At 40.5% G+C, this 24,358-nt stretch overlaps 1 protein-coding gene across 1 annotated transcript in view; it reads right to left on the bottom strand.

Moving 5' to 3' along the window:
• Nucleotides 1–24,358, bottom strand: part of CACNA1A (calcium voltage-gated channel subunit alpha1 A) — a 220,110-nt gene that overhangs the window by 134,616 nt on the left and 61,136 nt on the right. The window contains exons 6-8 of the mRNA XM_044454096.1: nucleotides 20,717–20,904; nucleotides 5,636–5,739; nucleotides 5,273–5,388 (exon numbers count right to left, since the gene is read on the bottom strand). Of these exons, the coding sequence (XP_044310031.1) occupies nucleotides 5,273–5,388; nucleotides 5,636–5,739; nucleotides 20,717–20,904 (408 nt within the window). The remainder of the gene's footprint in view (nucleotides 1–5,272; nucleotides 5,389–5,635; nucleotides 5,740–20,716; nucleotides 20,905–24,358) is intronic.

The following is a 24,358-nucleotide window of genomic DNA, read 5'->3' as shown; positions in this document are numbered from 1 at the left end:
GTGACTTCTGTGATGCTCTGCTTATCTTGTAAATGGAGTGTCAAGAATGAGATGCTGCATATAAATAAAGGTGCAATCTGATGGGGGTGCCCATAACCCTCTGAATGCAGAGGATTACAAGCATCCAACTGAGGATAGAGGGAGTGTGGAGGCAAAGGGAATGCCATGCATGAGGAACGGCATACAAAAGTTCGAAAGAAAGAAAGAAAGGAAGGAAGGAAGGAAGGAAGGAAGGAAGGAAGGAAGGAAGGAAGGAAGACGAAAGACGGACGGACGGACTCTGTGCTCCTCCTACCCTACAAAAGATTTAGGTGGCCAATTTTGGTTAAGTGTTTCGGGCCTGCTCACAGGGAGCAAAGGTTGAGATGTCACCTGGATGCATTCTACTATGACAGAGTCTCACTCCTCCCCTCCCTGTCCACCCAACATAGGTTCCAAGGACTGTGTTCATCCTCAGTGCTGCAGCCAGCATGGAAAGAGCCATCCCAGCTATGAGGGTGGAGAGGAAACACTTCATATTCAGAGTTTCTCAGTGCATTTCTGAAGTCAGAGCTGGAACTCTAACCTTTGCTTTGGCTGCCTAGATAGTGTTCTTTAAAGGACTTCCCTGTATTCTTCTCTTGGTTGGCTATTTGTAATCAGAGTACTACGGAGTCCTTTAATATTATTACTTGTAATGGTAGGGACCTGGATGCTCCCAACAAATGAAAGTGAATCATGTTGAGATTTAAGAAGCTCAAAATGGTGTTGCTCTCTTATAGAAAATGCAGTTTTTGGGGGAAGACATACTTTGCAAAGATTGGGTACGAGATTTTTATGTTGGTGGTAGTTCTAAGAAAGTTAAAGGTGTGGTCACATGCCTATCTAACAAGCACCAGTAAAAGTTATTCAGACAGAAGTTTTCTCAGTTTGGCAGTTAAATGTACAAATATGGTAATTGATATGGTTAATGTTTATGGCTCTAATGTGAATTCACCTATTATGCTTCATGGATGCTTTGGTCATTTGTCTATTATGATGATCATTTGATAATGGATAGAAATTTAAACAAGATTCTGGACCAGGTTTTAGGCAAAAGTAATTAAACCCTTGACATTTTCAGTCTATAATCTATTCAACATTGAAAGCCTATGTGTATGAGTTTTTAAATGATGCATGGTATATGTTGGATCTTACAGGCTGGAATTATACCCTTTTGGCTGTGCATCAAAATGTATGTTTGACTATTTCTCTATCTCTTCTCCACTATTCCAATGCATGACAGCATTCAAAACTGATATAATTACTGTCTCACAACATACTCTAGTCCAATTGCCCAAGTCAATCAAACTTTCCGGCACATCACACACAAATGCTTCATTGCATAATGATGATCATTTGAAAACACAGATGGCGTCTGAACTTGTTAATGAAGGTACCACCAGGTCTTGTGCTATTGAATGGAAGGCCTTGCAGGCTTATATGAGAGGAAAGGTTACTGCATTTGCTTATTATAAAAAGAAACTTATAGTTATCCAGGGAGCAATATTGGCTAAAACAGTGACATTCTTATTGTCAGTTTGTAGCCTGTCCCTTCCAAGACCTCATCAAAACTACAACATTCTAAACATGAATTGCACAGACTTCATTCATCTAAAGCAGAATTTGTGTTGACTTCTCCATGTCAGAGGTCTTGGGAAAGTTGAGAAAAGCCTGGCAAAAGCCTGGCATTTTGGCAGAAATGATAAAAATTACATTTTTCCAGTTGATCAAAGGTAATCATTATACATAAACCCACAACCCAAAGGATATAAATTTACAGTTTCAAATATTTTATTCTGGAGCATGTAAGAAGGGCAAGGAACTAATGAGCCAGGAATCTGACATTTTCTTTTTGGAGTTTGGTCTTCCACAGCTGGACTTGCAACAAAAGGAACTACTTTCAGATTCTCTGTGGAAGAAAGAGGCTAAAGGCATAAAACTATGGAGATAAGTGTATGCCTCCAAACTCAGAGGCTCATGCTCATCCAGTGCAAAGTGTGACTCCTGGACTTTTCTGCTTTTATCTTAAGTCTTTTGAATTGGGAATTTTCTTTTTTTATATGCCACTTATGCCTAACCATGCCAGCTATACAAACTGTAATTCTGCAATTCCTGTAATTCCAGTAATTTCCTTAAATAATCTGACTGCTAAAATATTAATAACTATTTTTTGGCTAATAGACTTCAGTATGTGACACATACATTAATCCATCCTGATCAAGTGGGATTCATTTACCAGAGATGGGGAGCAGATAATGCATAATTTACAGTAAACCGGATTGCTCTGATTTCTAAAGGAACAGATTCATCTGTGATTATTTTATGATGGTAAGAAAGCAACTGACAAATTATATTGACAGTGTGTGTCTATGACTTTGGGAAAATTTGGATTGCCATTAAAAATTTAAAATGAATTAAAATGTTATATCTCTTTCCTGAGTCACTAGTGTTGACAAATTTAATTCTTTTAAGAGTTCTTAGTTTGGGAAGTGGTACATAGCAGGGATGTCCTTCATCTCTTTAATATCTGGTTCATGCTTGGAACCTCAGGCATTTGCATTTAGGCAGAACAGAGATATTTCCAAATTTGTGCATGAAGTATAAAATGGCTTTATACAGAGATGATTTGTTGCTATTTATTATTTTTATACTGAAATTAATAAGATTAATTGATGTCTTTGGCAATTTTTTGATTAATTATATTAATTGGTCAAAATCCAAATTAATGCCTGTAGATAATAGTAAGTACCCAAAGAAGTTATTAATTGGCAAATACAGTGATGCCTAGAAGTGATAAAATATCTTTGTAGATTGGTGTCTAGAGATATTTCACAAATGCCTAAATTGAATATAAATATAGTACTGGCACTTGGAAATATGGGCACATTCTATTTAAATATTTGGAATAAGGTTAACATATTTAAAATGGGTGTCCTGCCATGAATAATTTATGAATTAGCATTTCTTTATATATATCCCAAATATATATTCAAGAACTTTTCGCCAAGCTTCAGAAGTGATTTTTCTGTTTTAATTCTTCAGAAATGTATTGGCGGTTGTCACCTCCACATTTTTAATTGAAAATGCAGATGCCAGTTAAAAGGATAGATTTAATTTTCTAGATTCTACTTTGTATCATAAAGGCGATTTGTTACCCAGCACTAAGACTGAAAAACATCTTTTAGTACTCCTTCACAGGTTGTTTTGGAATGAAACTTTTTTTACTTCTAATGGGACTACGATTTAGATATAAAAGGAATGACTTCACTAATGATTTAGGCAGCAAGAGAAACTTTGAAAGCAATGGCTCATTGACTGCAATTTGATTCATAGTCTCACACTAAATTAGCTTTATGAGAGAATCCAGTTTTGTACTGGTATACTTTATACTAGTTCATAGATTTAGATAATTATTTTTAAACAATGTTCAGCATTGCAGATTAGGAATCATTAACTGTCTAGTGCTACTTGGCAGTACATTTGGCTTCAGCATCTGTTGGAGTTTATATACAGAGCATCTGCTAAGAGTGCTTCAGTGCTTCTTGCACTGCTAGAGGAATTAATTGGTTCCTTACAGAAAACTAAGTCCACAATTACTGCTTATAAGAGTATTTTGGAATATAGTAAAATAGATCTCAGAAGGTCAGAAATGAATGGTATATTTAAAAAAACTAAATGAGAATTAAATCTACTCCGTTCCAAAAAAGGCTGAATTTCAATTACAATTTCAGGGTTAGATTTGAGACTACTTTCTCATGCAGCCAAACTTACTGTGTAGCACCTTCTGATCTACATCATGAATGCTTAAGAAAAATATGCCATCTTCCTCCAATGTTTGGTGGTATAATGACTTAGAAAACTCCTTAATACACATGACTTGGTACTGGCCTGTCGTTTTAACATTCTGGACAGAAGACATTGTTCACATCAGCCTGGTTCTAGCAATCTCTCAAATGTATGGAACCTTACTTCAAGGCAATGGAAATCAATTAGTCATCCTCTGCTGATAGCCAAAAGTATCATTTTAAAATAATCAAAAGGTAAACATAGTCAGGTAGTCCACTGATAGAAAGAAATCCTTGCTATACATGAAAAAGATGCATATTGTGGATTACAGAAATCGGATGGTTCCTGAACACCAAGCCGAATGTTTCACCTGAATGCCTAAACCTTGCAATCTGAAAGTTAAGGATTGAGCAAAACCTACAAAGCTGACCCATATCTCTTCACTTTTCTACTCTACCAGCTTTTTGTTCTACCTTACTTTGATTTTATGGGATTATAAATATGTTTTGTTATTATGGATACTAAAACCAAAACTCAATAAATATATTAATAAAATAACCTCTAATGAAGGAGAGTCCACCACCTTCCAGGGCAGTCTGTTCCACTGTCAAACAGTTCATAACATCTAGAAGTTCTTCCTAATGCTTAGTTGAAATCTCCTTCATTGTAACTTGGACCCAATGGTTCAGGTCCTATCTTCTGGAGCAACAGAAAGCAAATTTGATCCATCATCTATGTGACAGCTCTTCAAATATTTGAAGATGGCTATCATATTGACTCTTAATTATCTCTTCTCCAGGCTAAACATATCTCAGTTCCTACTCTTTTTTCCCCCAGTTTGTTGACATCCATTCTAAATCGCAGTGCTCAGAAGTGGGCACAGTGTTACAGGTGAGTGTTGACCAGAATAGAGAGACACTATTACTTCTTCTGACCTGGACACTAACCTTGCTACAATTTAGATTTTTTAGTCTCTGCATCACACTGCTGATGCATGTTTAGCTGGTTGTCTGAAAAAGCCCATAGGTCATTTCCATGTGTTGTGTTCTCAACCCATTCTATCTGCATCTGACTTTTCCTACCTGAATGCACAACTTTGGATTTATTTCTGCTGAAATGAATCTTGTTAGTTTTGGCTCAGTTTTCCATCATAAACAAACCGAATTTTCTTATCTTCTAAGATATTAGCTGGTGTCATCTACAAATCTGATGATCATCATCTCTATTCCTTCATCCAAACAGTTTATAAATCTATTGAACAATACTGTACCCATGACAGAATCCTACTGAACTTGTAACATTGAGTTAGCTGGTCATGAAGGAAAGCAACATAATGTAAAAAGAGTGTGACACTTAAACTAGAGAGTAAAATATTTAATTCAGATCCCAAGGGAAAAGATAGAGAATTCAGCTGGGAGCAGGAAAATATGCTGTTTAAGACCAAGAGAAACAGGAAAGTACACACCTGCTTTGGAGATCCACTCCATGTAGCCATTAAGCTCACGTTCAATCTGCTGCTGTCTTCTCAGCTTCAGAAATGCTCGCCGGTTCTCCACCCTCTCTCTTTCTTTGGCAAACTCCCTGTAGATAAAGATGGGACAGTTTGCAGAAGTTTGGCCAGATTGCAAGAAATTACACAGGAAGGAAAAACAAGACATGGAGTTGGCTCAGGTCATGCAGTGAATGCATGAGGAATACAAGCAGGAATGAATCCAGAAGTCACAGTTGCAAATTGCCATTAAATTTCAGTTTCATTGCAGAGCTGAGCATAGCAACTATATACTCCATTATTGAGCCTTTGTCTAGGGTAGGTGTGCTGTATACTTACCCAGAAAGCACCCCCAGCACAAGGTTGAGCATAAAAAAGGATCCGATGATGATAAGGGGGATGAAGTACAGCCAATTCCAAGCACTCCCTGAGGCATCGTTGCTCTGCAGGATGGCGACAAAGAAGGTGAAGTCATGGGATACTACAGTCATGGGACCAATTTTTCACGGGAAGCATTAGCCCATACAGGACTGACCATAACACATGGATTTGGGAGCCAGCCTCCCAACAGGTCTGCTCACCAATGAAGACATGAGCCAACCTGAGAGCCAACAAGTCAGCCTGCCCACCTACTGACTAGCATATGATCCTCTGAAACCCTGAAAAAACATAGGCTCTAAAATATAGGAAAAGCTATTCATTTCTTTATCCATCCTTTGCTTCAAAAAACAAGAGTAACTTACAGTCCTTAAACCAGCCCTCTACAACCTGATAATCTCCAGATATTTTGGCCAAAACAACTGAAGAACACCAGGTTGAAGAAGATTCCTAAATCAATCACATGGAAATTAAACTGTGCCTACTGCTTTATTTCTTGCAAACAACCGTGCTGTTATAATTTGTGATAATGAGAATTGAATTCAAAGAAACAGGAAATGGTGACATTCTTATTTATTCATTCAATTTATACACTGTCTTACTATCAAGAAAATGGCACTCAATCACAATTGAGTCCGTAATGGATTTGGAAATGTGGGGCTGTATTAGACCATTAGACTATATTTCCTTTTTAATAAGCAGAACCTGGAAGTATTGCCTTTCAGACTTTTTGTTCTAACCCCTATATGGTTCTCTATTCAGAACCAGAGCAAACCACTTTTAAACAGACCTTTCTCTTGAGCCAAGCTCAGATATTAGATTTCTTTATCCTCGCTCTGCACCACCAACCCCATCAACAAAAACGATTTGCTCCCTGCTCAAAGCATAGTACCAAATAGCTCCTGCCACAGAACTCAAGCCGTGGTTTGCTTCTATGTAGATATTTCTTAGGCAGAAGGTAGCTTGCCTCTCCTCTCTGGCTTGAAAGCCAACATTAGCAGCGGGTCACAGGTTTGCCCCAAGGAATCTGCTAATGGAGCTAACCCTTTTATGATGCCTGGCTACTTCAGCAGCAGCTGGAGGGGACTAGAAGAAGGATCTTTGTACAGATCACAGATACGTGAGCAACTAATGACACCTTGTCCCCCTTTTCTCTGCTAAATATAGGTTAAGGAACAAAAAGACTTCGTGCAGTGTGGCACCTGGTTGAACCCCAGCCTTCAACAGAGTATTGAGTTGCCAGGTGACATAATGCATAAAGGATCCTGCACCCACTAAAGAGGCACCTATTTCAGACCACATTCTTCCTACAAAAATAACAGGCATTATTGATAACTCATGACAAGTGCAAAAGTAATCCAAGCTTCACACAGTTTCCATCTTATCACTTAAATAGGAGCTATCAGAAGTAAAAATGGCATTGAAATACTAAGACATCAAATTCATGATCTCAGCCCACCCTCATCCTGCCCACAAAAGACCAGAAGCTCAGTATTATTGTTCCTGAACCTGCAAAGCCATGCGGTGGGAGGTGAAAGGTAGGCTAAGTGATCAAGAGATTCTGTGGATCAGGCCGACAAGGAAAACTCAGATCGTATCCTTGTCTTGTTTACTCAGTCAAGATCCAGAGGTTGTTATCTTAAGGGCTGTTGTTCTAAGATTATTTATATTCTCTTGCTGATTATCCTGCATCATTCATAGGGGAGTGTTTTTTTTAAATGAAACTGTGAACTTCACCTGTCTGCTAAAAATAAACTGCCATAAAGTACATGATCAGCTGTCATGGGATGAAAGAATCAAACTTTGATTGATTGTTCAATCAATCAATCTTTGATTCATACCTTGCACATGGTAAAATCAGAAAATAAAATTAGTTAGGGGGATGCTCTATCAGGTGTTTCTGTAAACAGATCTGCAAAGAGCTAAAGCACACCAAAATGGCAACTGCAGTAAAGCATATATTAATTTTAACATGCTATTTGTCTATTGACAACTATTTCAGATTAAATATCTAGCCTTGATATTGAACTAAAAAGTTTATAGGGATTCTAGCTAGGTGACAACTAAACTGTTAGCAAATTCTAGCTAGGTGACAACTAAACTGTTAGCAAATGATGCACTTTGTTAGTAACTTCAGTCAGGTACCTCGTGGATTTATTCAGACAATCAAGCTAAGTGAATCCCAACTTCATATTTCCCTTAGGGCACAGCTTCCTTTCTTTATGTTTATTTTATTTATTGTATTTTTATTCCACCTTTTCCAGCAAGGAACACAAAGTAGCTTACATAATCCTTCTCTTCCCCTCCATTTAATCATCAGAACAACCCTGTGAGGTAGGCTAGACGGAGAATCCATGACTGGCCCAAGCCACCCAGTTAGCCTCATGACTGAGTAAGGACTTGAACCCAGGTCCAACATGAACCCAAATCCCAGGCCATCATTCTAACCACACACCAAACTTCTCCTATGCTCTTTTTCTGATTCCCAATTTACTCCCAAGTATGCTCCCAAGATGTGGGAAAGAGCCACAGACAATAGGATGCAGAATCCTCCCTGGGTATCACAGTCAGAGAGACCAGTTGGAAAAGCCCGAGCCACATAGATGATGTAGGGATTTTGATGTAGGGAAATGGGATCTTTCCAGTTTTAACTAGCAAACTAGTTTTTGGCGCCAGGCCAAGACCTTTTTATTTAAACACTATTTTAATTGTTAAGGTTTATTTGTTGATTTTAAACCAGGCTGTTTCCACTATTTTATGTATTCTATTTATTCTATGAATTTTTTGTATTTATACATGGGATTTTAATGATTGTAAGCTGCCTCGAGGCTTATGCAATGGGGGCGGCATATAAGCTGTCTAAATAAATAAATAAACAAACAAACAAACTGTAGGGGGGAAATGGGATCTTTGTTCCACAGAGAACATGCCTGTTTTATCTTGACTCCATTGCCAAGACAGTAAAACATAGCTTTCTACTACAATGCAAGTTTCAGATGAGTTCCTTTAGCCCTGGAATGACACAATTTATTCTGAAAGTCTTGTCATACTGAACATTTAAGTAGAACAAGTGCTTTGGTGGGCCAGAGAGAAGAGAATAAGCCATCCGAGAAGTCATCCCATTATTGCTAAAGTCATCAAGTTAGGAATATGATGTTTGTGTGAATTGGCACTAAGGAAGAATGAGAATCTAAGAGTAGCTATGCACTGCCTTAAAAAAGGATATGCATAAACTGTCCATGTTACATTTTTAGACACAGGAGTGATTTGGGGAAGAAGCAATGGAACAGGTTTTAAAATAGCTGGTAGGAGACCTAAATGTGAAGTGGGAAGGGCACAGGAGAGTAATGAACCCTTTTTGGATAGATAAAATCTAGTTCCCTTTCCCAAGAGGCTAGAAATGAAAGATGTGCTGGTTAGTTATCCAGGGCACCTTCATAAAGGCACAAGACATGGAGAAAAGAGGACAAGGTAGGTGCAGAAAAGGTGATTTGAGAACATGTTAGGAAAGTACTAAAGCAGCCAAGGCCATCCAACATTAAAGCAGATGTTTCTTCTTTAAAAATATTATATATGCAGACTCATACCACTTTTGTTCAGATAAGGAAAAGCAGGTCCTGACCCCCTGCCCAATTCCACACTAATCCTTATAGCTAATCCACTGCAAACGCTAAAATCTGTTTAGCATCCACTTGAGGTTATCATTAATAAACTGTGTCTGGAGGAAGACATCATATGGGCAGGATCCTACTGGCTGTCCATAAGTGTGAAACTCATTTGCATTGGCAAATTTCCAGCAGTTCAATCCTGGTGCTTACTCAGAAGTAAGTCCTCCATCTATGCTCAATGAGATTAATTCCCAGGTAAGTGTATATAGTGGGGGTGCAGAACACATGGCTCTTCAGATTTTGCTGAATGCCCATTATCCTTAAGGAATGACCAGGCTGGCTGGGGCTGTTGGGAGCTGCAGTCCAACAAGATACATGATTACAGCCTAAAATTCTGAAGCACTGCAAGACTTGGGAGTTTGACAGTGGAGTGCTGCATGTTTGTGCATGAATTTACAGTAAAGGTTTGACCATAAAACCTTATTATGCAGGTTTCTAAATATTTGTATCCTGCTTTTTTCTGCAAGGAATTCTTACATACTCCTCTCTATTTTACCTGCTCAGCACCCTGTGACATAGGATAAGCTGAGAGTCAGTGAATGGCTGAAAGCCACTCAATGAGCTTTTTGGCTGAGTGGGGACAAAAACCTGAACTTTCCAAGTCCAGGTCCAACATTATAATTGCTACACTACACTGGCTCTCAATTGTTGCTGTATGAAAAGTGTTTATTTTCAAGAATGGACTTAGATAAAATGTAGCTGGTACCTGTGTTTTCAGGATAAGACTAGGTGAACACTGAAATTAGCCATCTCCAATGTGGTACCTTCTAGATGTTTCGGACTATAGCTCCTATTACCCCCAGTCAGCAGGGTGGTCAGGGCTGCTGGGCATTATAGCTAAAAACATTTGGAAGGTGCTAGGCTGGGAGAAGCTGATGTAAATAATACATTCTAACTAAACTGTGTATTCAAAATGATCCAGAGAACCATCAAGATAAAATGAGTCACAGATGTATGTATGATTAACCAGTGTAATACAACTCACACTGTACAGGCTTCTGAAGAATGCATGAGTAAATGAATGTACCAAAGCAAAAGATTCCCGTAGATCAAATAACTTTGGAGGACTCTAACATTTCCCTGGCTTATCGGACATCTCTATCAAGTCAAATACTGCTGAGAAAGATCAAGCTATAATTTGAAAGCATTCCTTTTTTCACTTCCCATTTTCCTAATAGGCACCTTATTCTTTCAAGCCCTGTAGGGCAGAGCTCTTTTGATTCTTAGAGTGATTTTTTTTTAATTAGTATTATTATTATTGCAGGCTAGGATTGCCAGTTTGGCAGACTGAGTTTGGTGCTAATTCATATTGAGAAATGAACATTTTTCTCCCGGCTGTCACTCTTAGTGCCCCTCATCCAATATTAGGGGTCTTCATTTGCTGGGATGAAAAGGCATGGAATATTTACTCCACTTATTTTTAACAATAGTGGAAGAACCATGGTAGCATGTAATTGCTCTGGAAAGGAGGCTATGTCAATCACATCAGTGCCTGATAAGAGAATGGTCCCTATTTTCCATTCCCTGCTCATTGTGGTCACTTCTAACCAAAGGCCACACTCAGCATCCTATAGGGTAAGACCCATCAAGTCAAATGCAGCCCAACAGCTACAGATCATAGCCTGCTAGTAGCTAGGCTTTCCCACCCCTATGGATGTATGCCTAGGCCACAGCAGAAGCGGTTTGTGATCAAGACTAAGGAGACGCCATGCACAGCTGCAGAATGTCACTGGGTGATTCACAAGTTGTACAGACTTGTCCTAGGAATGCACAGCTACCCCATTTCTAACCCATGAAGCCACCTATTCACCCACATCTTGAAGTCAGTTAAACATTCACTGCATGCACACAGAGGCATCTAGCAAATTTGCCCACTAAAAATCACTTTCATTGTTCCAGGAAGGTCAACTCTTGCCAAAAAAACTGCTGCAAAGCAGATTCTCGCCCCAGTGCTGTCTTGGAGCGATTCATGGCCACTGACTCATGGAGCATTGCTGGCTGCCACAAATTCTCTTGGAAGCCATTGGAGAATACAGTAAGAGACAGTCCTGGGACAGCAAGCTCTGCTGTCTGCATTAGCTTGATTAGCTTGTGGAACGGAGTGGCAGCTCTATGTGCCGCAGACTTCCCAGCCCTGGCTGCTTGGATGAAGCCTATACAAGTATATTACCCAGTGACTGCAATACCACTGCTTTTAGGATGGTGTGCAAAACTTGAGGATACTGATACAATAAAGTGACAGAATGAAGGGTTTTTAAAAACTTATATTCTGCATTAATTAGTCTAAAGGACCTTCTAAGCAGAGTTCTGGCAGAGAGAAAACAAAGATACTATATTCCAAAGATTCACAACTTAGACTGAAATATTTTGGCTCTGCATTCTTATTCACTCCTCTTCTCCCCACTTCCATTTATAAATAGCTTAGCTTTTTAACCATTTTGGTGGTGGAGGAGAACTTCATGTCCTAGCCTAAGAATTTTTTGCTGTTCAGATGACAATCATTCAATTCTTGACATCAAGGATCATTCACAGACACACTGAATCAAACCTTGCTTGCAGCTCTGAAATAAGGTTGCAGAAGAATCTGTTGGGGCAGACTGTCAAACTGGGCAGGGTCTGTAAACTGAAATTTCTGTTCGATTAGCTCAGCCTCTGGGAGACATATACAGATATCCTGCATATTCTTGTCCAACTCTCTTACTCTCAGCCCTGCTTTGTTCTCACTTACCAACTGTATCATCATGCACCTGGCCATTACTCAGCATGTAAACCCTCACTGATGTATGTCAGTACCCTAACATGGCCAGATTCTACATGCAATATCAAAAATGCAGATGCTTTTGCAGACTTCCACTAACACGCTCAAACCCCCACATCTCATGCACTTCTAGTTCTAGAAACTGGGACATCCAGCTCAGCAGAATCCTAAGTAGGAAGTGCGAAAGCAAGGAATGGAAAGCAATTCCAGTGCAATGGGCAAATTCAATTTTGGAGCTTCTTAGGGAACACATATTGGAGTTTCAATTTTGGAGCTTTTTAGGGTGGTGGTGGGAAAACTGCACAAAAGCAAGAAAACCACCAGATTAGGTGCTTAGGGGAACGGGGGAGGGGGCAGGAAAAGAGAGTGTGGCCATCTGGGGAACTCTGAAAGCCCAACCCCAAGCTTCAGGTTTCTGATTTAAAGGAGACATAATTAAAGAGGCTGAATAATCAAGTTATGGCCTGTGTTTTCCACACAAAGTTCAACTGTTTGCAAAAAAAGGTGTTTCTTACAAAGGCCTCCTACACATCCATAATGGGCTGCACAGGTAGAAAAGTGAGAAAAGCTGTTGGAACAGGAAGAAGAGTAGCTCCATGGCAGGGAGCAAGTTTCACAGGCACAAGATGCCAGTTCAGTAAGACCTGGGGCGGGAAATCTGCCTTCTAAAACCCTTGAAAGCTGCTGCCCATGATTGTAGGCAATGCTATGCAAGATAGACCAATGTTCTGACTTTGTATAGGATAGCTGCCTATATTCCTGAGGGTGTCACAAATTCATAGGGTGCAGAGATTGTACCCCCAGTACAATCCTTTGGAAAGTAATCAGTGAAGAATTCTGGCTGCTGCTGCTGCTGTTTCTCTCCCATAGCAACCAAAAAAAAAAAAAACCCACCCTAAAAACTAAAAAATACACAGACATACATATTTTACAACATGCACACAGAAGCATGCCTCACACCCCAAAATTCTGTGACTGGGCTGAATTCCCAGAAAGAACACCAGCAAACATACATCATATCTATGCAGCAATCGCACTGATGCTTGCTGTTCACTCTTCATTTTTACATTTCCAGTAGAACATGGGATATTATTTATTAAGCACCAATCATTTATACAGGCTGCACAAAAATTAACCCCCACCCCCACCCCCACAGGCTCTAATGTAGCTTACAGTCCAAAGTACAACATAAATAGAAAAACTGCCAGGGAGGAATGAAAAAAACCCAGGCAAGTAAGGATGGCAATTCTTATGTAGTTACACAATTATCATTACAGCAGGAAGAGAAGGGGCACTGCGGAGACAGTTCTGCCCAGTGAGAGCCCCCAAGTGCTCTGGCTGAGCCCAGTGGGAGGGGCTTTACTGACTCACCACTTCCTCTGACGCAGAGAAGTGGAAATGGCAGTTAGCAGGGCTGAGAGAGCAGCCAAATGGCGATGGGTCCTAGTGAACCTCAGGTTGTAGGCCTTGCCATTTCAACTCTTCCTCTGATGCAGCCTGGTGGAATGGCTGCTAATAAAACACATGTTCATAATTTTCACTATAAGCATGTTACTGAAGTGTGCTTAGCACTTTTAGTGCAAAAATATTTCTCTTCTGGATCAGGATTAGGAGCAGCCTATTTTTCTGAGTTTGCAGCAGAAGCAACGACTGACTGGGAAATCTGTCGATTATAATGTCACCTCCTGCATGTCTTAATGCTTTAGTTCAAGGCTAAATGAACTTAAAAAACCCTGAACAACTGTTTGTTTAGATATGTATCATGCAAGACCCATGAAATTGTTTTGAACTCACACAGCAGATAGCCTGCATGATGCACTGGGAATGGGGCAAACAACATCAGTTTAGATGCTGTATGCATCTTCTCTGAGAAGTGAAGGCAGACGTAGGGAAAGCCCACTCTGCAGCAAAAGCTGCACCCATTCATTTTTGTAGGAACATTTATAGCACCCTAAAGTTTCTCCCCAGCACCACTGTATCTTTTCTCTCATATACGAGGTATCTCTACCCTCTGGGAGAGCACATTACTCTGGCAAGAGAACCCAAAAGGCAGCGTCATTAGGAAATATCTGTGCCCCTTTTAAGTGGGAAAGGGGAGAGAAACGGTATGCTTCATAACTAGTCATCCAAATATCTGCTGTGAATACAGGTGGATGGTTCAGACTGGATTAGCATCCTAGCTAGGACCGTGAATAGAAATTAATGAATATGTACTCTTTTAAAAAAAGCATTCAGTATTTCTAGTTTGGTGACCTATAAAGCAAAAAAGGTGGAACTGGTATATGCATTGCTGTTCTGTGATTTTGAAAATGTTGTATCACAATTTTGGGAGCATGTAGGAGGGGATGATTCATGGGCTTCAAACCATCTAGAGCTAGCAAACCTCAATGGGTTAAAATTATGGATTTGCATACAGTAGTTAACAAAAAAGTCTTCTTCCCAACACAGGAATCTCTTAAAGAGAAATATGTGGTAGCATCTGTTTCCAGTGTCCCACCTAATCAGAGGACATGTTTCTTTTGGAGACATATACCCTATGCCCCCAAAAGTCCCTTTGGGGACCTCTTGTGCTTAATCAAATGAAGTTTCTCCTGGCATACAAGAACCAAAGTGAAGGAAATGCGCCTTCAAAGCTCTATTATATAGTGCTACAGAATTTGTTTCCATCAGACAGGAAAACACCCATTCAGATCCCATTCCCCATCCTATCCACCTCATCTGTGAAAATGAGAGCAGCCTTCCCCAAATGAATGCTCTCCACCAGTGTGCAGGGCTACAACTGCTATCACCCCTAGTTGGCATGTTTAATGTCCATGCTCACCAGGGATGATGGAAGGCATAGTTCAGAACACCTGGAGGGCCCAGGTTGAGGAGGGCTAGAAGAGAGTTTCTCTCTGTCCCCCACCCCACTTCTTCTTTGCTTCAACAGAAGTCAGTGTGAGCTTATCATCTTCATATGGATACCCTTGTCTGATAAGGGTCATCTGGACTAGCCATCTCCCACCCTGATACATGTACCTGATACCAGGGTTCTTCTTACATTCTTCAGAACATAGATTAGATTTCTATTTAAAGCATTTCTACCCCACTCTTCAGCCAAAAATACTCCTGGAATGACTTACACACAATCAATAAAAACAAGACAGTGCCTGTCCTTAGGCTTACAATCGAAAAAGCTGACAGAAAAGGAAAACAGGATGGGATGTAGGGGGTTAAGAAGTCAACTCAGATACCAGTTTTTCAATTTAAATAATAGTTCTTATAATGGTCAGCTGGAATGAAACCAGTTCAAGAAGAAGAAACGCCTCAAGAAGCTTGTCTTTCAGCGCTGCTGACATAGCTGCTTTTCATCTCCCTCTGCTGTAGTCTGATGGAATGAATGCCTGCTGCCTGGTGACAGGGGAGGAAGGGGCTCTACTGCAGGATGATACACTGATGGGAGCTAAGCTATTAAAGGTGAGGCTAACCAGGAGAGTGGCTTTGCCATCATGGGGGATAATTCAATCCAAATATTCAGTCAGTTTACAGTGGGAGTGCAAAAGTGAAAGAGCATATTCAGTGTTACAGATTAGTAGGAAAGGGACTGAAAATAGAATGACCAGAATCTTAATACATTTACATATAGATCTATGGTGTGGTTACATATGGAATCCTGTGAGCAGTTCTGGTTCCCCACCTCCAAAAGGAGAACTGGAACAACCTCTCCTGAGAAATAAAAGGGTTAAGGAAGGAAGGACGGACAGGAGGAATCAGTGCATAGGCAAATATGATAAGGGAGTTTGAAAATTATAATGGTGTCACAAACAGGACAGAAAGCTAACATTTAGGATCAACCAGTGACATTGACTAGCTGTAAATTTAGGATAGACAAAAGGAAATATTTCACAAAACGCAAAATATTTGTATGGAATTTACTTTCATAAGATGGTAAAATGGCCACTGGTTTCAATGGCTTTAAATAGGATTAGAGAAACTCAAGAGGAAATCTATCAAGGGCTATTAGCCATGATAATCAAACAGAACTTCCAGGTTCAGAAGGAGTATGCTATTGAATATCAGTTGGGGGTGCTGGACAACAGCAGGGGTGGGCTATTGTTTTCATTGTCCTATTTATGGGCATCCCCATTTGTTGGAAATAGTATGCTGTGCTTGATGGCTTTTTGGATGTTTGGTCTGATCCAGCAAAACTCTTTCCATGTTCCTAGAATTATACCTGATTGCTGTGCCTGGACATGGGTTCATAAAGGTTTATGAAGAAACTATCAATGAAGAAGAATCCTAACCACCTGCCTAGAGAGGTGGTGGGCTCTCCCGCACTAGAGACATTAAAAAAGAAACTTGACACATCTGAGTGGGATGGTGTAATGTGGTGTCCTGCAACAGCAGGGGTTGGACTCGATGGCCTTCATGGCCCCTTCCAATTCTACTATTGTATGGTTCTATGATTCTAAGGCCCCTATTATACTACAGAAAATAGCCAATAACATTGTTATTCCCTGCCTTACTATAGAACAGGGTGCACCCACCAGAAATTTTGGCCCTCAGCTCCCATAATCCTTTACTGCAGGCTATGTTTACGAGGGCTTATGGGAGCTGTGATTCTCCAGATGTTCTAAACAATGAATTGCCCATCCCTGCCACAGAACATTCATTTCTACCTTTTTACAAAGCAGGGCAGAGTGATCTTATTTCCACTACTAGACAGCATCTAGAGGACCACAGAATCATTCAGATTACAAGATTTGGGTTGGAAAAGAACTCCAACCACAGAGCTGGAGATTTGTGCTCAGGTTGCCTTCCCTCCACCATACAGCTGGCACAGAAAGGACTGCACTTGCTGTTTCCTGAGGTCTTAAGACTGACCTTGGAGAAGGAACAAAGAAGGTGTTTCGGGGGTGGCAGGGAGGAGCGGTTTGGTACTCCTACAACCTCCTTTCCTCCCTGTCCAAAGTGCCACCTCCACACTCCTCCTGCCCTGAATAGGCTGCCCATAATCCTCCAGGTTTGGAGGCCTACAGAGATCCCCACTGGATTGAACCTTTAACTATTTAGGTTGAGGGTTTGAGGCATTCAGCTAGGATGGATATGAGAAGATTCAGATTTGACCTTTCATACTCTGCATATTTGTTGTGCAAGTTTTCTATGCCCATTACTGTTCTCCTGTCACCTATCAGCCACTTGACTCTGCATGGCTTCCACTCTTTTTAAATGGTGCTCTCAAGAAAATATGTAATTTGGGTTGGGGGTGGGGACTGGAAAGAAATTTTGAAGTAGATGAAGTTGGTGTCTAGATGGTTCAATAAATAATGCTGACACTGCAATTCCACCTATGGAAAGGCAAGAATTGCATCTTCTGAATGTGAAGAGCCATCATAAATAACTATTATCCCTGAGCCAGGATTTAACCAGTGGCATCCAAATTGGGCTAATGGGCTTTTAAGATGTAAAACAGAGATGTATTTGTTTTGACCACACATTGTGAAAATACCACTTGACATATCATTACGTTGCCCCCAAAGCTTGTCCTTTTGATACTCCTTACAATCAGCTTCAGTGAAAAAGAACTGTGTTTGACTCCTGGCTCTCTTCCCTTTCCCCAGAGCATTTAAAATCTGGACTGATCCACCTGACCCCTTGACATCACCACTCCTCATGCTTCTTGGAACACTGACTCAACATGCCCAGTTGTATCAATTGCTATTTACATGACTGATCAATGCTCTCTCCATTACAGTGATCCTTCATTCCTGGCTACCAGCCAGTTTTCTTCTCCATCCTTTGCCTTCTGCCAGCCCCGCTCTTTTAAAGACTCTAACAACCCAAATGGATTGCTCTATTCTTTCCATAAACTGTATGTTTCATTGTTCCTTCATTGGTTCAAATATTGCTTCCCTACAATGTTTTTTTCATCCTTGATCTTTCTAAATCCACCTGCATGTAAGATCTCTTCTGCCAGTGCACAATTCTAGGTCACTTGCCCTTGCCTTGTTCATACCAGAGTGTTCCTCTTATTTTGTGGACATTGGCCTTATGACACCACCCCCACTCCAGGTTTTCTGCAGAATGGGACAAAGAAAGAGCTTTGCAGAATCTGGATTGTATGAGCCATGCTGATACTACTAACTTTCAGATATAAAAATTCAAAAGCATCATTTGGGAAATTAGGAATTGTATTTTGAATGTGGGTTGCTTTGTTGTTGCTTAGGCAGTAAAACAAATGCCCCTAGTCAGAGGCTAGTAAACAAGGGACATTTTATCTAAGTTGGAATGCATGCATTAATTTTGAGAGCACTCAAAACTCACCAGTGCTATCACTGACTCCTCTGGCTGACCACTGCCATTTTTATTTTGCAGTAATGCCACAGGATAACTCAACATCATGATGAGGAGTTGATCTGCCATTAAAGTGGGAGAGGCCACCCACCCTACTTGGAAGTTTCAGCCTAGCTCCATTAAAAAACCCTATTGTTTTTCCACTCTTATAATTCTATTAACTGCCTAACCCTATTATTTTTGGAACAGTATCCTGAAATGCTTGATCCCTACCTCTTAACATTGTGTAAAATATTGATTAGTTTATCTTCAAGCATCCTTTTGCCTAATCCTGGAGGGCTTATTGGTGGACAAGTAATCAGTGCCCAGAATATTCAGATTTCAGATTTGGACAGTCTTGCTTATTATTACTACAGTGTTTTCTGCTGTCAGATACATGTCTTTCTTGCAGTTCTGGGTTAACATATGCTTGCAACTCATGGAATTTTACTATTTTCCTATGTTTGGGAGTCCAGATTTCAAAAATGGACTGTTAGCATTACATCTCAAAGAAAATTCTATCTTATGCCTTTGGTGTTTTATGTTTTTGAATTCAAGAGGATCTGATTTCCTCATAATAAAGCTATTTTATCAACTGCATGCTTATGTGCAGCACACAAGTAATAAATAGGTATTCTGGTTTTAAATGAAAGATCAAGGCACATCCAAATGCTTTAAGCTTTTAAAGCCTATTTGGAGTAGTAGTGGCTAATTTAACAAAAACAAAAAGGAATTGCCTGTTGGAATAAGATTAGAAAGTTGTACAACACATGTGGGCAACCTTCACCTTGTGCAGACGTCCAAGTCATCCAACAGGTTGCCAGCAATGCCCCAGTGCTGCTATTTGCATGACTGTGATGTGGAAAAAGGTGAACAGGGATTATTTTCTCATGTTTACCTTGTGCCTTGGCTGCATACCCTTTAGTGAACACTAAAGGGAAAAAGAAGGGCTTAGCTTTTACAGCATCCTTAATTCAAAGGCTGGAATAAAATTGGGGGAGAGGAATTGTGGCATCTCAGTATCCTCAATTACTGCACAGTTTTGTCCTTTTGACTAGTGAAAGCCCCATGGTAACAGAACTCCAGCACCAATTCCCCCACCTCTTTATGATGGGATCCTAGCCCTTTCCAGAGTCTAAATGACCAGAGAATATCCTGATCTGATCTGAGAAGATCTGATTTTTTTCTATCAAATCCCTAGTCATTAATAGCAGTTTCTTTCCTATTAGAATGGAACAGTGATGTCTCAGATATGATATGGGGCTTTGAGCATGTTTCAACATGTTTAACACTGTGCCTAAGGTACAGTCACAGATTCAGTCTAAGCTTCAGACTTATGACAGCTCGACTGTAGAGAACATAGAACAGCTGGTTTACTATTACCAGGAAGAAGTTGTTTAATACTGACCAAACCGAAGGATGACAGAGAAAAAGGGATGCAATCATGTAAATATATGCAACTAATTAAATGACTAAGGGATGGAATCATTCTAATTCCTATTTCAGAATTAGACATTTCCTAATTCCTATCTCTAGGTTCATAATATACTCACCTCTCTTTTATCCCATATAAAAATATAAGATGTTCTTCAGCATTAGGTCAAGTCTTAGATTCTTTCTAAGCCAGAACCACCAGCATTTTGAATTATTGACAATCAGCAAATACTTTGTTTTCCTGGCACCAGTATATTGTTGCAGAAACAATCATTTTTACTAACTGATTGTGTGTGTGTGTGTAATCTATATATCTATAGCTAAGTCTAGATATAAATATGGCAATTTCATTAATTATTATTATTCATCTATTTATTCCATTTCTAGACCACCCAACAGTCAAAGCTCTGCAGGTATTTCACAAAAATGGCAAAACATAATATAAATACATACAACATTTAAAAACAGGTTGAAACAGCTGAAAACAATTACATGAGATGCAAGGACCAGATAAAACAAACGGCATTAAAATTCCATCAAATGCCATCAAACCTAGCACCAAAAAGATGGCAATGTTTACATCAGCCAGGACCCAACAGGACAAGCACTCAACTGAGAAGGCCCTCTCCCTTTTTGCCATCCCCTGAGCCTCCCTCAGAAGAGGCACTTGGAGGAGTGTCCCAGACACTGACTATAGTGTACATGTAGGTTCATAGTAAGAGAGGTGCTCCATCAGGTGTTGCAGTCCTGTGTAAGGCTTTATAGATGAAAACCTGCACCTTGAATTGGACTTAGACATGTACAAGCAAAAGAGGTGCTGAGACATACCAAACTAGCATAGCACGGCCATATTACTATAGTAATACTCACATCGTAAAGGAGGTCGGTCCACCCTTCCATGGTGATACACTGGAAGACAGTCAGCACAGCAAACAAGATATTATCGAACTGTGTGATCCCATAATTGGGTCCTTGCCAGTATTCTTCACACTTGGTCCCATTAGGGCAGAGGCGCGATGGTGATTCCTTTCCACATGGCGCTTCCTGCTTGATTTCATCTGGAGAGGAAGAAAAAGAGGGCCTGGAGTATGACTGTAGCATGCAGATAAGCAGGAGCTGAAAAGTAACTGCAGGAGGCAGGTAAAAAGACATCACTTGCCTTGCAACGGCAATGTTTGCTCTTCAAAAAGTTATTTCCTCCACAGTTATTGCTTAGCAAAGATTTTTTTTCCTTGGTACAGTTACCTTTTCCATGAGTATACAAAGAGAAATAAAAATAGAAATAGGCATGTTTTTTGCCCTGGCAAAGAAAGCCCTGGGACCAGCTACATTTGCCCTTCAGATTATACAGGCTGCCCGGCTCCACAGCAAACATTGGTTTCCTTGTCACTGTTACTTTCCCCACTGCCGTACTTGGCTGCCTACTTTTTATTTGTTTGTTTGAAGTACTGCTTGCATGCATATACATTTAAGCAATCATCCTGTGGTTGCTTTTAAAAAATACAGCATTTCTTTTAAAACTTGCCCGGGTGGGGAGCCTTATTCTGCCACAGGTGCCCAGTCAGTGCTCTGCACATTCTTTGTACTTCAAACTGGCACAATGTACCAGGTCTGGCCAGGACTGTATTGGCTGTTCTGACTGGCTGCAGCTCTTCAGAGTCCCTAGCAGAGGAGGGTCTTTGCCATTACTTGCTACCTGATCCTTTTTTAACTTGTTTTTTTTTTCTGTGCACAGATGTCACAGAAATATCTTATGATGTTATTGATATACCATACAAACAATACTATACCCAAGCTTCCTGAAGCAGAGTCACTCTTGTTTTTATGCACGTTTGTACATATCCCTGCTCAATGTGGTATGTTGCTCAGGATGTATGTTCAGATATAGGCTGACCCTTGCTCAAAAGTATTCTTGATACAGTCAGGCCTAACTTATATCAATTATGATGCAGGGTAATGCAGAAATTCTCAAGGGGCAGCTGAAATTTTTCACCTCATGTTTTCATAAATCTATCTGATGAGCTGTCTGGAGCTCTCCTCCTTTTCTGCGGTGTCCACAAAAGAAATCCTGAGTAGATAGGCTGTATTAGTCAAGATCTCAGAAACTGTAAAAGGCAGAGTCAGCCCTGGTTTCTCTTAGTTGCTCTAACTAGACCCTTGGGCCCAAATCACCACATGTGCTCTTTCATCTACCTAGCCATTTGGAAGCTTTCTGCCAGGGGAAAAAGCACCTTACAATAAAATGTACATTAAAACAAAACCATATAAAATAACCCAAAAACTGAAATACCAAATGGCAGTCCTTGCCATATGAACTAATGCCATTTTATATAGAGCAGAAATCACAAGTCAGTGGTCCCAGGTATAATCTTCCTGGACACCTTCCAAAGAGATGCAGGTTTTGGACTCTGTCTCCTGGCAGGGCCAGTTTCAGGCCTCTGTCAGCAGCCCCTGATGGGCAGTGCAGTGGTGAGCATCAACAGCCCAATTAATGAGGTGACTGAAGCTAGCTTTGTACCTTTGCACAGTGTTTCTCTCAGACCTTGGGACCAATCTCAACAGCAGCTGCAAGACTTAGCACAGGCGACTGGATTCAGGATTCAGCACCACACCGCACCAGACTGCATGCCTGGCCTTATCTGAGGATCGTTCACATAAGTTACCTGGAGGGATTTGGGCCTAGTTCAGATGGTCCTTGTGCTCAGGGATAGCATTCCTGGTGACTGCATGTTTATAGCCCTATTGGAAAGTATGCTCATGATGACCTGTCATGTGACTAGCATATCATAAAGATAGCTCAGATTTTTGCATGCTACATAATAAGCAAATTAAAAGATGTTTGGTGGTGTGGAAAATGGCAGCCCATGCTTGTGCGTTCACTTGACAAGTCTACTGTGAGGGCACCTGGCACTCAAATGGAAAACAAATGCTCACAAATACATGTCATGTTGTTACAAAAAAATTGCTTTAGTGCAGCTGGGGATAATGTCCCTGACAATGTTGTTGACCAAAATAGGTCTGTGTCCTGGTGTGCAAAATCCCCAAACCACACAACATAGTAAGGCTTCATTTTTAAAGATTTTTTCTCATTCCAGATGGAGCACCTGAGCAGTGCTCAGTTGGCCCTTTTATACACTGAGGGTTAAGGGGTTACAGATAACACAGTTAACACTTTTTGATAGGTTACAGAAGTAAAAAATTACAATGGCATGATCTTTCCTGCCTGCATCCCAATGCAGAAAGAAGATGCTGGGAAGGAGGGGAGGAGGATGGGTGCTATTTCAGAGAAGAGGAGGAAGATGGGGTGGGTTGTTGTGAATTGCCCCTAGTCTGAGCTGCTGTTATCCATCAAGAGTCATCTGGCCCTCTCTGGAACCGGGCCTGGTTCATGTTAGCTACATTTCAAGGATGCACAAAAAAGGGTTTTTCTCTGGCTCATCTATGTGTTGATGATTGCATGATTTTACCTATGAAAGTTATACCTATTGATTTGTACATCGATGTGAACTAGGCCTTTTCCCCCCTCTCCTCTATGGTAGAAGAGGAACATTTGAGTTTATGAACCCTTCAGAGACCATTGCTCCTTCCACTGGGGAAAGGTGGTTCCATGGAAGGTGCAAATGCTATTTTTGTAAAAAATAGGGGCAACATGGGATTTTAGTAAGACATGATAATTTGCTTATTGCCACAGAATGTGCTGGTCCCATTGCAAGAAAGAGAAACCAGGAATTCTTGTTCAGAGCCTCTGTGTATGGCTGTGTACAGATGGGCCCAGGACTTTTCCTGCTCCACTGCTCAGGCCCAGCTTCATCCTGTTTTGCAAGCCATTTGATAGACATACTAATCAGATAACTGAATTCATAACATCTACATGCTTCTCCACTGCGGATCACCTAGGACACAGTACTAGCTATTGTACCCTCAAGGATCAGAAGACCCCAAACTCAGAGATTTCCTGTTATCCAATGTGGAATTGGAGAACCTGTGGAGGAGATCATCTTGCCCTTTTCCTGCCTTCTATGTTTGCTAGATGTGCATTTTAGCCTGCCTAGCGCTGATGCCTCAAGGGGGGTAGGAAAAAGGCAGGCAGAAGCTCAGGGTAGCCCGTGTCATATCTTGGCCCCTCCAATTTCCTTCCATACCATTTTTTAAAAATAACATTTTAAAAGGGCTGTAAGAATCTCCAGCACTTCTGTTCAGCATTTTATTTGTATTTTTTCTTTAAATGTAACAAAATATAACTTTTTTAACAGTTGGAGGAGAAATGTTCCATAAAGGAGGGGTGGGAGGTGGGAAGTAAGTACCACTGGCATCCTAAGGACAACCAATTACTATTTTCTATGGCTACCTTCTCCAGAAACAAGAAGAACTGATTCCTCCTGAAGCTGAAGGAAAGGCTATACTTATGAACAAAATACAGTGAGTGCCATTACCCAGCAGGTTCATCACACACTTTATGTACATCTGAACCCGGATTACATTTCTCCCTAACCAAAATGTAATAACTCTCAA

The sequence above is a fragment of the Varanus komodoensis genome, unplaced genomic scaffold (assembly GCF_004798865.1).
Source record: "Varanus komodoensis strain SLA01 unplaced genomic scaffold, ASM479886v1 scaffold7_1, whole genome shotgun sequence".
NCBI lineage: Eukaryota > Metazoa > Chordata > Lepidosauria > Squamata > Varanidae > Varanus > Varanus komodoensis.
This window is presented reverse-complemented; position numbering and strand designations above follow the sequence as displayed.